The sequence below is a fragment of the Saccoglossus kowalevskii genome, chromosome 2 (assembly GCF_978046115.1).
Source record: "Saccoglossus kowalevskii chromosome 2, keSacKowa6.1, whole genome shotgun sequence".
In the NCBI taxonomy this organism is placed as follows: Eukaryota; Metazoa; Hemichordata; class Enteropneusta; family Harrimaniidae; genus Saccoglossus; species Saccoglossus kowalevskii.
The window spans coordinates 30,334,992-30,349,134 of record NC_140642.1 but is presented as its reverse complement, the minus strand read 5'-3'; the positions used below and the strand labels follow the sequence as shown (position 1 = coordinate 30,349,134).

Sequence of the window (14,143 nt, the reverse complement as noted above, 5' to 3'; positions counted from 1 at the left end):
TTTTGTCTTTGCAGGAGTCTAAGAGACAGTTCTTGCATGACATTGTAAATGAAGGTGGAGAAAAAGAGAAACTGGAGAATTTTGTTAATTTCTGTGAAGATACAATTTTTGAGGTGAACGACTCTTTCATTTGCTGCTTTGTTGTATCACATAAAGCCCTATTTCAGGTAGACTTTGGTAGAGTTTGCCTCTTCATTGCCACCAAATGATTTGAAGTAGACTTTGGTAGAGTTGGTCTCTTCATTGCTACCAAATGATTTGAAGTAGACTTTGGTAGAGTTGGTCTCTCCATTGCCACCAAATGATTTGAAGTAGACTTTGGTAGAGTTGGTCTCTCCCATTTCCACCAGATGATTTGAAGTAGACTTTGGTAGAGTTGGTCTCTTCATTGCCACCAAATGATTTGAAGTAGACTTTGGTAGAGTTGGTCTCTTCATTGCCACCAAATGATTTGAAGTAGACTTTGGTAGAGTTGGTCTCTCCATTGCCACCAAATGATTTGAAGTAAATTTTGAGAGAGTTTGTCTCTCCATTGCCACCAAATGATTTGAAGTAAATTTTGAGAGAGTTTGTCTCTCCATTGCCACCAAATGATTTGAAGTAGACTTGGGTAGATTTGGTCTCTTCATTGCCACCAAATGATTTGAAGTAGACTTTGGTAGAGTTTGTCTCTTCATTGCCACCAAATGATTTGAAGTAGACTTTGGTAGAGTTGGTCTCTCCATTGCCACCAAATGATTTGAAGTAGACTTTGGAAGAGTTGGTCTCTCCATTGCCACCAAATGATTTGAAGTAGACTTTGGAAGAGTTGGTCTCTCCATTGCCACCAAATGATTTGAAGTAGACTTTGATAGAGTTGGTCTCTCCATTGCCACCAAATGATTTGAAGTAGACTTTGGTAGAGTTGGTCTCTCCATTGCCACCAAATGATTTGAAGTAGACTTTGGTAGAGTTGGTCTCTCCATTGCCACCAAATGATTTGAAGTAGACTTTGATAGAGTTGGTCTCTCCATTGCCACCAAATGATTTGAAGTAAACTTTAATAGAGTTTGTCTCTTCATTGCCACCAAATGATTTGAAGTAGACTTTGGTAGAGTTGGTCTCTCCATTGCCACCAAATGATTTGAAGTAGACTTTGGAAGAGTTGGTCTCTCCATTGCCACCAAATGATTTGAAGTAGACTTTGGTAGAGTTGGTCTCTCCATTGCTACCAAATGATTTGAAGTAGACTTTGGTAGAGTTGGTCTCTTCATTGCCACCAAATGATTTGAAGTAGACATTGGTAGAGTTGGTCTCTCCATTGCTACCAAATGATTTGAAGTAGACTTTGGAAGAGTTGGGTTTTCCATTGCCACCAAATGATTTGAAGTAGACTTTGGTAGAGTTGGTCTCTTCATTGCTACCAAATGATTTGAAGTAGACTTTGGAAGAGTTGGTCTCTCCATTGCCACCAAATGATTTGAAGTAGACTTTGGTAGAGTTGGTCTCTTCATTGCTACCAAATGATTTGAAGTAGACTTTGGAAGAGTTGGTCTCTCCATTGCCACCAAATGATTTGAAGTAGACTTTGGTAGAGTTGGTCTCTCCATTGCCACCAAATGATTTGAAGTAGACTTTGGAAGAGTTGGTCTCTCCATTGCCACCAAATGATTTGAAGTAGACTTTGGAAGAGTTGGTCTCTCCATTGCCACCAAATGATTTGAAGTAGACTTTGGTAGAGTTGGTCTCTCCATTGCCACCAAATGATTTGAAGTAGACTTTGATAGAGTTGGTCTCTCCATTGCCACCAAATGATTTGAAGTAGACTTTGGTAGAGTTGGTCTCTCCATTGCCACCAAATGATTTGAAGTAGACTTTGGTAGAGTTGGTCTCTCCATTGCCACCAAATGATTTGAAGTAGACTTTGATAGAGTTGGTCTCTCCATTGCCACCAAATGATTTGAAGTAGACTTTAATAGAGTTTGTCTCTTCATTGCCACCAAATGATTTGAAGTAGACTTTGGTAGAGTTGGTCTCTCCATTGCCACCAAATGATTTGAAGTAGACTTTGGAAGAGTTGGTCTCTCCATTGCCACCAAATGATTTGAAGTAGACTTTGGTAGAGTTGGTCTCTCCATTGCCACCAAATGATTTGAAGTTGACTTTGGTAGAGTTGATCTCTCCATTGCCACCAAATGATTTGAAGTAGACTTTGGTAGAGTTCGTCTCTCCATTGCCACCAAATGATTTGAAGTAGACTTTGGTAGAGTTGGTCTCTCCCATTTCCACCAGATGATTTGAAGTAGACTTTGGTAGAGTTGGTCTCTTCATTGCCACCAAATGATTTGAAGTAGACTTTGGTAGAGTTTGTCTCTTCATTGCCACCAAATGATTTGAAGTAGACTTTGGTAGAGTTGGTCTCTCCATTGCCACCAAATGATTTGAAGTAAATTTTGAGAGAGTTTGTCTCTCCATTGCCACCAAATGATTTGAAGTAAATTTTGAGAGTTTGTCTCTCCATTGCCACCAAATGATTTGAAGTAGACTTGGGTAGATTTGGTCTCTTCATTGCCACCAAATGATTTGAAGTAGACTTTGGTAGAGTTTGTCTCTTCATTGCCACCAAATGATTTGAAGTAGACTTTGGTAGAGTTGGTCTCTCCATTGCCACCAAATGATTTGAAGTAGACTTTGGAAGAGTTGGTCTCTCCATTGCCACCAAATGATTTGAAGTAGACTTTGATAGAGTTTGTCTCTTCATTGCCACCAAATGATTTGAAGTAGACTTTGGTAGAGTTGGTCTCTCCATTGCCACCAAATGATTTGAAGTAGACTTTGGAAGAGTTGGTCTCTCCATTGCCACCAAATGATTTGAAGTAGACTTTGGTAGAGTTGGTCTCTCCATTGCTACCAAATGATTTGAAGTAGACTTTGGTAGAGTTGGTCTCTCCATTGCCACCAAATGATTTGAAGTAGACTTTGGAAGAGTTGGTCTCTCCATTGCCACCAAATGATTTGAAGTAGACTTTGGAAGAGTTGGTCTCTCCATTGCCACCAAATGATTTGAAGTAGACTTTGGTAGAGTTGGTCTCTCCATTGCCACCAAATGATTTGAAGTAGACTTTGGTAGAGTTGGTCTCTCCATTGCCACCAAATGATTTGAAGTAGACTTTAATATAGTTTGTCTCTTCATTGCCACCAAATGATTTGAAGTAGACTTTGGTAGAGTTGGTCTCTCCATTGCCACCAAATGATTTGAAGTAGACTTTGGAAGAGTTGGTCTCTCCATTGCCACCAAATGATTTGAAGTAGACTTTGGTAGAGTTGGTCTCTCCATTGCCACCAAATGATTTGAAGTTGACTTTGGTAGAGTTGATCTCTCCATTGCCACCAAATGATTTGAAGTAGACTTTGGTAGAGTTCGTCTCTCCATTGCCACCAAATGATTTGAAGTAGACTTTGGTAGAGTTGGTCTCTCCCATTTCCACCAGATGATTTGAAGTAGACTTTGGTAGAGTTGGTCTCTTCATTGCCACCAAATGATTTGAAGTAGACTTTGGTAGAGTTTGTCTCTTCATTGCCACCAAATGATTTGAAGTAGACTTTGGTAGAGTTGGTCTCTCCATTGCCACCAAATGATTTGAAGTAGACTTGGGTAGATTTGGTCTCTTCATTGCCACCAAATGATTTGAAGTAGACTTTGGTAGAGTTTGTCTCTTCATTGCCACCAAATGATTTGAAGTAGACTTTGGTAGAGTTGGTCTCTCCATTGCCACCAAATGATTTGAAGTAGACTTTGGAAGAGTTGGTCTCTCCATTGCCACCAAATGATTTGAAGTAGACTTTGATAGAGTTTGTCTCTTCATTGCCACCAAATGATTTGAAGTAGACTTTGGTAGAGTTGGTCTCTCCATTGCCACCAAATGATTTGAAGTAGACTTTGGAAGAGTTGGTCTCTCCATTGCCACCAAATGATTTGAAGTAGACTTTGGTAGAGTTGGTCTCTCCATTGCTACCAAATGATTTGAAGTAGACTTTGGTAGAGTTGGTCTCTTCATTGCCACCAAATGATTTGAAGTAGACTTTGATAGAGTTGGTCTCTCCATTGCCACCAAATGATTTGAAGTAGACTTTGATAGAGTTTGTCTCTTCATTGCCACTAAATGATTTGAAGTAAACTTTAATAGAGTTTGTCTCTTCATTGCCACCAAATGATTTGAAGTAGACTTTGGTAGAGTTGGTCTCTCCATTGCCACCAAATGATTTGAAGTAGACTTTGGAAGAGTTGGTCTCTCCATTGCCACCAAATGATTTGAAGTAGACTTTGGTAGAGTTGGTCTCTCCATTGCTACCAAATGATTTGAAGTAGACTTTGGTAGAGTTGGTCTCTTCATTGCCACCAAATGATTTGAAGTAGACATTGGTAGAGTTGGTCTCTCCATTGCTACCAAATGATTTGAAGTAGGCTTTGGAAGAGTTGGGTTTTCCATTGCCACCAAATGATTTGAAGTAGACTTTGGTAGAGTTGGTCTCTTCATTGCTACCAAATGATTTGAAGTAGACTTTGGAAGAGTTGGGTTTTCCATTGCTACCAAATGATTTGAAGTAGACTTTGGTAGAGTTGGTCTCTTCATTGCCACCAAATGATTTGAAGTAGACTTTGGTAGAGTTGGTCTCTCCATTGCTACCAAATGATTTGAAGTAGACTTTGGAAGAGTTGGGTTTTCCATTGCTACCAAATAATTTGAAGTAGACTTTAATAGAGTTTGTCTCTTCATTGCCACCAAATGATTTGAAGTAGACTTTGGTAGAGTTGGTCTCTCCAATGCCACCAAATGATTTGAAGTAGACTTTGGAAGAGTTGGTCTCTCCATTGCCACCAAATGATTTGAAGTAGACTTTGGTAGAGTTGGTCTCTCCATTGGTACCAAATGATTTGAAGTAGACTTTGGAAGAGTTGGTCTCTCCATTGCCACCAAATGATTTGAAGTAGACTTTGGTAGAGTTGGTCTCTCCATTGCTACCAAATGATTTGAAGTAGACTTTGGTAGAGTTGGACTCTTCATTACCACCAAATGATTTGAAGTAGACTTTGGTAGAGTTGGTCTCTCCATTGCCACCAAATGATTTGAAGTAGACTTTGGAAGAGTTGGTCTCTCCATTGCCACCAAATGATTTGAAGTAGACTTTGGTAGAGTTGGTCTCTCCATTGCTACCAAATGATTTGAAGTAGACTTTGGTAGAGTTGGTCTCTTCATTGCCAACAAATGATTTGAAGTAGACTTTGGTAGAGTTGGTCTCTCCATTGCCACCAAATGATTTGAAGTAGACTTTGGTAGAGTTCGTCTCTCCATTGCCACCAAATGATTTGAAGTAGACTTTGGTAGAGTTGGTCTCTCCCATTTCCACCAGATGATTTGAAGTAGACTTTGGTAGAGTTGGTCTCTTCATTGCCACCAAATGATTTGAAGTAGACTTTGGTAGAGTTTGTCTCTTCATTGCCACCAAATGATTTGAAGTAGACTTTGGTAGAGTTGGTCTCTCCATTGCCACCAAATGATTTGAAGTAAATTTTGAGAGAGTTTGTCTCTCCATTGCCACCAAATGATTTGAAGTAAATTTTGAGAGTTTGTCTCTCCATTGCCACCAAATGATTTGAAGTAGACTTGGGTAGATTTGGTCTCTTCATTGCCACCAAATGATTTGAAGTAGACTTTGGTAGAGTTTGTCTCTTCATTGCCACCAAATGATTTGAAGTAGACTTTGGTAGAGTTGGTCTCTCCATTGCCACCAAATGATTTGAAGTAGACTTTGGAAGAGTTGGTCTCTCCATTGCCACCAAATGATTTGAAGTAGACTTTGATAGAGTTTGTCTCTTCATTGCCACCAAATGATTTGAAGTAGACTTTGGTAGAGTTGGTCTCTCCATTGCCACCAAATGATTTGAAGTAGACTTTGGAAGAGTTGGTCTCTCCATTGCCACCAAATGATTTGAAGTAGACTTTGGTAGAGTTGGTCTCTCCATTGCTACCAAATGATTTGAAGTAGACTTTGGTAGAGTTGGTCTCTCCATTGCCACCAAATGATTTGAAGTAGACTTTGGAAGAGTTGGTCTCTCCATTGCCACCAAATGATTTGAAGTAGACTTTGGAAGAGTTGGTCTCTCCATTGCCACCAAATGATTTGAAGTAGACTTTGGTAGAGTTGGTCTCTCCATTGCCACCAAATGATTTGAAGTAGACTTTGGTAGAGTTGGTCTCTCCATTGCCACCAAATGATTTGAAGTAGACTTTAATATAGTTTGTCTCTTCATTGCCACCAAATGATTTGAAGTAGACTTTGGTAGAGTTGGTCTCTCCATTGCCACCAAATGATTTGAAGTAGACTTTGGAAGAGTTGGTCTCTCCATTGCCACCAAATGATTTGAAGTAGACTTTGGTAGAGTTGGTCTCTCCATTGCCACCAAATGATTTGAAGTTGACTTTGGTAGAGTTGATCTCTCCATTGCCACCAAATGATTTGAAGTAGACTTTGGTAGAGTTCGTCTCTCCATTGCCACCAAATGATTTGAAGTAGACTTTGGTAGAGTTGGTCTCTCCCATTTCCACCAGATGATTTGAAGTAAATTTTGAGAGTTTGTCTCTCCATTGCCACCAAATGATTTGAAGTAGACTTGGGTAGATTTGGTCTCTTCATTGCCACCAAATGATTTGAAGTAGACTTTGGTAGAGTTTGTCTCTTCATTGCCACCAAATGATTTGAAGTAGACTTTGGTAGAGTTGGTCTCTCCATTGCCACCAAATGATTTGAAGTAGACTTTGGAAGAGTTGGTCTCTCCATTGCCACCAAATGATTTGAAGTAGACTTTGATAGAGTTTGTCTCTTCATTGCCACCAAATGATTTGAAGTAGACTTTGGTAGAGTTGGTCTCTCCATTGCCACCAAATGATTTGAAGTAGACTTTGGAAGAGTTGGTCTCTCCATTGCCACCAAATGATTTGAAGTAGACTTTGGTAGAGTTGGTCTCTCCATTGCTACCAAATGATTTGAAGTAGACTTTGGTAGAGTTGGTCTCTCCATTGCCACCAAATGATTTGAAGTAGACTTTGGAAGAGTTGGTCTCTCCATTGCCACCAAATGATTTGAAGTAGACTTTGGAAGAGTTGGTCTCTCCATTGCCACCAAATGATTTGAAGTAGACTTTGGTAGAGTTGGTCTCTCCATTGCCACCAAATGATTTGAAGTAGACTTTGGTAGAGTTGGTCTCTCCATTGCCACCAAATGATTTGAAGTAGACTTTAATATAGTTTGTCTCTTCATTGCCACCAAATGATTTGAAGTAGACTTTGGTAGAGTTGGTCTCTCCATTGCCACCAAATGATTTGAAGTAGACTTTGGAAGAGTTGGTCTCTCCATTGCCACCAAATGATTTGAAGTAGACTTTGGTAGAGTTGGTCTCTCCATTGCCACCAAATGATTTGAAGTTGACTTTGGTAGAGTTGATCTCTCCATTGCCACCAAATGATTTGAAGTAGACTTTGGTAGAGTTCGTCTCTCCATTGCCACCAAATGATTTGAAGTAGACTTTGGTAGAGTTGGTCTCTCCCATTTCCACCAGATGATTTGAAGTAGACTTTGGTAGAGTTGGTCTCTTCATTGCCACCAAATGATTTGAAGTAGACTTTGGTAGAGTTTGTCTCTTCATTGCCACCAAATGATTTGAAGTAGACTTTGGTAGAGTTGGTCTCTCCATTGCCACCAAATGATTTGAAGTAGACTTGGGTAGATTTGGTCTCTTCATTGCCACCAAATGATTTGAAGTAGACTTTGGTAGAGTTTGTCTCTTCATTGCCACCAAATGATTTGAAGTAGACTTTGGTAGAGTTGGTCTCTCCATTGCCACCAAATGATTTGAAGTAGACTTTGGAAGAGTTGGTCTCTCCATTGCCACCAAATGATTTGAAGTAGACTTTGATAGAGTTTGTCTCTTCATTGCCACCAAATGATTTGAAGTAGACTTTGGTAGAGTTGGTCTCTCCATTGCCACCAAATGATTTGAAGTAGACTTTGGAAGAGTTGGTCTCTCCATTGCCACCAAATGATTTGAAGTAGACTTTGGTAGAGTTGGTCTCTCCATTGCTACCAAATGATTTGAAGTAGACTTTGGTAGAGTTGGTCTCTTCATTGCCACCAAATGATTTGAAGTAGACTTTGATAGAGTTGGTCTCTCCATTGCCACCAAATGATTTGAAGTAGACTTTGATAGAGTTTGTCTCTTCATTGCCACTAAATGATTTGAAGTAAACTTTAATAGAGTTTGTCTCTTCATTGCCACCAAATGATTTGAAGTAGACTTTGGTAGAGTTGGTCTCTCCATTGCCACCAAATGATTTGAAGTAGACTTTGGAAGAGTTGGTCTCTCCATTGCCACCAAATGATTTGAAGTAGACTTTGGTAGAGTTGGTCTCTCCATTGCTACCAAATGATTTGAAGTAGACTTTGGTAGAGTTGGTCTCTTCATTGCCACCAAATGATTTGAAGTAGACATTGGTAGAGTTGGTCTCTCCATTGCTACCAAATGATTTGAAGTAGGCTTTGGAAGAGTTGGGTTTTCCATTGCCACCAAATGATTTGAAGTAGACTTTGGTAGAGTTGGTCTCTTCATTGCTACCAAATGATTTGAAGTAGACTTTGGAAGAGTTGGGTTTTCCATTGCTACCAAATGATTTGAAGTAGACTTTGGTAGAGTTGGTCTCTTCATTGCCACCAAATGATTTGAAGTAGACTTTGGTAGAGTTGGTCTCTCCATTGCTACCAAATGATTTGAAGTAGACTTTGGAAGAGTTGGGTTTTCCATTGCTACCAAATAATTTGAAGTAGACTTTAATAGAGTTTGTCTCTTCATTGCCACCAAATGATTTGAAGTAGACTTTGGTAGAGTTGGTCTCTCCAATGCCACCAAATGATTTGAAGTAGACTTTGGAAGAGTTGGTCTCTCCATTGCCACCAAATGATTTGAAGTAGACTTTGGTAGAGTTGGTCTCTCCATTGGTACCAAATGATTTGAAGTAGACTTTGGAAGAGTTGGTCTCTCCATTGCCACCAAATGATTTGAAGTAGACTTTGGTAGAGTTGGTCTCTCCATTGCTACCAAATGATTTGAAGTAGACTTTGGTAGAGTTGGACTCTTCATTACCACCAAATGATTTGAAGTAGACTTTGGTAGAGTTGGTCTCTCCATTGCCACCAAATGATTTGAAGTAGACTTTGGAAGAGTTGGTCTCTCCATTGCCACCAAATGATTTGAAGTAGACTTTGGTAGAGTTGGTCTCTCCATTGCTACCAAATGATTTGAAGTAGACTTTGGTAGAGTTGGTCTCTTCATTGCCAACAAATGATTTGAAGTAGACTTTGGTAGAGTTGGTCTCTCCATTGCCACCAAATGATTTGAAGTAGACTTTGGAAGAGTTGGGTTTTCCATTTCCACCAGATGATTTGAAGTAGACTTTGGTAGAGTTGGTCTCTTCATTGCCACCAAATGATTTGAAGTAGACTTTGGTAGAGTTTGTCTCTTCATTGCCACCAAATGATTTGAAGTAGACTTTGGTAGAGTTGGTCTCTCCATTGCCACCAAATGATTTGAAGTAAATTTTGAGAGAGTTTGTCTCTCCATTGCCACCAAATGATTTGAAGTAAATTTTGAGAGTTTGTCTCTCCATTGCCACCAAATGATTTGAAGTAGACTTGGGTAGATTTGGTCTCTTCATTGCCACCAAATGATTTGAAGTAGACTTTGGTAGAGTTTGTCTCTTCATTGCCACCAAATGATTTGAAGTAGACTTTGATAGAGTTGGTCTCTCCATTGCCACCAAATGATTTGAAGTAGACTTTGGAAGAGTTGGTCTCTCCATTGCCACCAAATGATTTGAAGTAGACTTGGGTAGATTTGGTCTCTTCATTGCCACCAAATGATTTGAAGTAGACTTTGGTAGAGTTTGTCTCTTCATTGCCACCAAATGATTTGAAGTAGACTTTGGTAGAGTTGGTCTCTCCATTGCCACCAAATGATTTGAAGTAGACTTTGGAAGAGTTGGTCTCTCCATTGCCACCAAATGATTTGAAGTAGACTTTGATAGAGTTTGTCTCTTCATTGCCACCAAATGATTTGAAGTAGACTTTGATAGAGTTGGTCTCTCCATTGCCACCAAATGATTTGAAGTAGACTTTGGAAGAGTTGGTCTCTCCATTGCCACCAAATGATTTGAAGTAGACTTTGGTAGAGTTGGTCTCTCCATTGCTACCAAATGATTTGAAGTAGACTTTGGTAGAGTTGGTCTCTTCATTGCCACCAAATGATTTGAAGTAGACTTTGGTAGAGTTGGTCTCTCCATTGCCACCAAATGATTTGAAGTAAATTTTGAGAGAGTTTGTCTCTCCATTGCCACCAAATGATTTGAAGTAAATTTTGAGAGAGTTTGTCTCTCCATTGCCACCAAATGATTTGAAGTAGACTTGGGTAGATTTGGTCTCTTCATTGCCACCAAATGATTTGAAGTAGACTTTGGTAGAGTTTGTCTCTTCATTGCCACCAAATGATTTGAAGTAGACTTTGGTAGAGTTGGTCTCTCCATTGCCACCAAATGATTTGAAGTAGACTTTGGAAGAGTTGGTCTCTCCATTGCCACCAAATGATTTGAAGTAGACTTTGGAAGAGTTGGTCTCTCCATTGCCACCAAATGATTTGAAGTAGACTTTGATAGAGTTGGTCTCTCCATTGCCACCAAATGATTTGAAGTAGACTTTGGTAGAGTTGGTCTCTCCATTGCCACCAAATGATTTGAAGTAGACTTTGGTAGAGTTGGTCTCTCCATTGCCACCAAATGATTTGAAGTAGACTTTGATAGAGTTGGTCTCTCCATTGCCACCAAATGATTTGAAGTAAACTTTAATAGAGTTTGTCTCTTCATTGCCACCAAATGATTTGAAGTAGACTTTGGTAGAGTTGGTCTCTCCATTGCCACCAAATGATTTGAAGTAGACTTTGGAAGAGTTGGTCTCTCCATTGCCACCAAATGATTTGAAGTAGACTTTGGTAGAGTTGGTCTCTCCATTGCTACCAAATGATTTGAAGTAGACTTTGGTAGAGTTGGTCTCTTCATTGCCACCAAATGATTTGAAGTAGACATTGGTAGAGTTGGTCTCTCCATTGCTACCAAATGATTTGAAGTAGACTTTGGAAGAGTTGGGTTTTCCATTGCCACCAAATGATTTGAAGTAGACTTTGGTAGAGTTGGTCTCTTCATTGCTACCAAATGATTTGAAGTAGACTTTGGAAGAGTTGGTCTCTCCATTGCCACCAAATGATTTGAAGTAGACTTTGGTAGAGTTGGTCTCTCCATTGCCACCAAATGATTTGAAGTAGACTTTGGAAGAGTTGGTCTCTCCATTGCCACCAAATGATTTGAAGTAGACTTTGGAAGAGTTGGTCTCTCCATTGCCACCAAATGATTTGAAGTAGACTTTGGTAGAGTTGGTCTCTCCATTGCCACCAAATGATTTGAAGTAGACTTTGATAGAGTTGGTCTCTCCATTGCCACCAAATGATTTGAAGTAGACTTTGGAAGAGTTGGTCTCTCCATTGCCACCAAATGATTTGAAGTAGACTTTGGTAGAGTTGGTCTCTCCATTGCCACCAAATGATTTGAAGTTGACTTTGGTAGAGTTGATCTCTCCATTGCCACCAAATGATTTGAAGTAGACTTTGGTAGAGTTCGTCTCTCCATTGCCACCAAATGATTTGAAGTAGACTTTGGTAGAGTTGGTCTCTCCATTGCCACCAAATGATTTGAAGTAGACTTTGATAGAGTTGGTCTCTCCATTGCCACCAAATGATTTGAAGTAGACTTTGGAAGAGTTGGTCTCTCCATTGCCACCAAATGATTTGAAGTAGACTTTGGTAGAGTTGGTCTCTCCATTGCCACCAAATGATTTGAAGTTGACTTTGGTAGAGTTGATCTCTCCATTGCCACCAAATGATTTGAAGTAGACTTTGGTAGAGTTCGTCTCTCCATTGCCACCAAATGATTTGAAGTAGACTTTGGTAGAGTTGGTCTCTCCCATTTCCACCAGATGATTTGAAGTAGACTTTGGTAGAGTTGGTCTCTTCATTGCCACCAAATGATTTGAAGTAGACTTTGGTAGAGTTTGTCTCTTCATTGCCACCAAATGATTTGAAGTAGACTTTGGTAGAGTTGGTCTCTCCATTGCCACCAAATGATTTGAAGTAAATTTTGAGAGAGTTTGTCTCTCCATTGCCACCAAATGATTTGAAGTAAATTTTGAGAGTTTGTCTCTCCATTGCCACCAAATGATTTGAAGTAGACTTGGGTAGATTTGGTCTCTTCATTGCCACCAAATGATTTGAAGTAGACTTTGGTAGAGTTTGTCTCTTCATTGCCACCAAATGATTTGAAGTAGACTTTGGTAGAGTTGGTCTCTCCATTGCCACCAAATGATTTGAAGTAGACTTTGGAAGAGTTGGTCTCTCCATTGCCACCAAATGATTTGAAGTAGACTTTGATAGAGTTTGTCTCTTCATTGCCACCAAATGATTTGAAGTAGACTTTGGTAGAGTTGGTCTCTCCATTGCCACCAAATGATTTGAAGTAGACTTTGGAAGAGTTGGTCTCTCCATTGCCACCAAATGATTTGAAGTAGACTTTGGTAGAGTTGGTCTCTCCATTGCTACCAAATGATTTGAAGTAGACTTTGGTAGAGTTGGTCTCTCCATTGCCACCAAATGATTTGAAGTAGACTTTGGAAGAGTTGGTCTCTCCATTGCCACCAAATGATTTGAAGTAGACTTTGGAAGAGTTGGTCTCTCCATTGCCACCAAATGATTTGAAGTAGACTTTGGTAGAGTTGGTCTCTCCATTGCCACCAAATGATTTGAAGTAGACTTTGGTAGAGTTGGTCTCTCCATTGCCACCAAATGATTTGAAGTAGACTTTAATAGAGTTTGTCTCTTCATTGCCACCAAATGATTTGAAGTAGACTTTGGTAGAGTTGGTCTCTCCATTGGTACCAAATGATTTGAAGTAGACTTTGGAAGAGTTGGTCTCTCCATTGCCACCAAATGATTTGAAGTAGACTTTGGTAGAGTTGGTCTCTCCATTGCCACCAAATGATTTGAAGTTGACTTTGGTAGAGTTGATCTCTCCATTGCCACCAAATGATTTGAAGTAGACTTTGGTAGAGTTCGTCTCTCCATTGCCACCAAATGATTTGAAGTAGACTTTGGTAGAGTTGGTCTCTCCCATTTCCACCAGATGATTTGAAGTAGACTTTGGTAGAGTTGGTCTCTTCATTGCCACCAAATGATTTGAAGTAGACTTTGGTAGAGTTTGTCTCTTCATTGCCACCAAATGATTTGAAGTAGACTTTGGTAGAGTTGGTCTCTCCATTGCCACCAAATGATTTGAAGTAGACTTGGGTAGATTTGGTCTCTTCATTGCCACCAAATGATTTGAAGTAGACTTTGGTAGAGTTTGTCTCTTCATTGCCACCAAATGATTTGAAGTAGACTTTGGTAGAGTTGGTCTCTCCATTGCCACCAAATGATTTGAAGTAGACTTTGGAAGAGTTGGTCTCTCCATTGCCACCAAATGATTTGAAGTAGACTTTGATAGAGTTTGTCTCTTCATTGCCACCAAATGATTTGAAGTAGACTTTGGTAGAGTTGGTCTCTCCATTGCCACCAAATGATTTGAAGTAGACTTTGGAAGAGTTGGTCTCTCCATTGCCACCAAATGATTTGAAGTAGACTTTGGTAGAGTTGGTCTCTCCATTGCTACCAAATGATTTGAAGTAGACTTTGGTAGAGTTGGTCTCTTCATTGCCACCAAATGATTTGAAGTAGACTTTGATAGAGTTGGTCTCTCCATTGCCACCAAATGATTTGAAGTAGACTTTGATAGAGTTTGTCTCTTCATTGCCACTAAATGATTTGAAGTAAACTTTAATAGAGTTTGTCTCTTCATTGCCACCAAATGATTTGAAGTAGACTTTGGTAGAGTTGGTCTCTCCATTGCCACCAAATGATTTGAAGTAGACTTTGGAAGAGTTGGTCTCTCCATTGCCACCAAATGATTTGAAGTAGACTTTG

The 14,143-nt window shown here is 39.7% G+C and overlaps 1 protein-coding gene across 1 annotated transcript in view; it reads left to right on the top strand.

Moving 5' to 3' along the window:
* LOC100328999 (ryanodine receptor) overlaps positions 1-14,143 on the top strand; it is a 145,568-nt gene that overhangs the window by 109,067 nt on the left and 22,358 nt on the right. Inside the window, exon 113 of the mRNA XM_085494156.1 lies at positions 15-113. Within this exon, the coding sequence (XP_085350282.1) occupies positions 15-113 (99 nt within the window). The remainder of the gene's footprint in view (positions 1-14; positions 114-14,143) is intronic.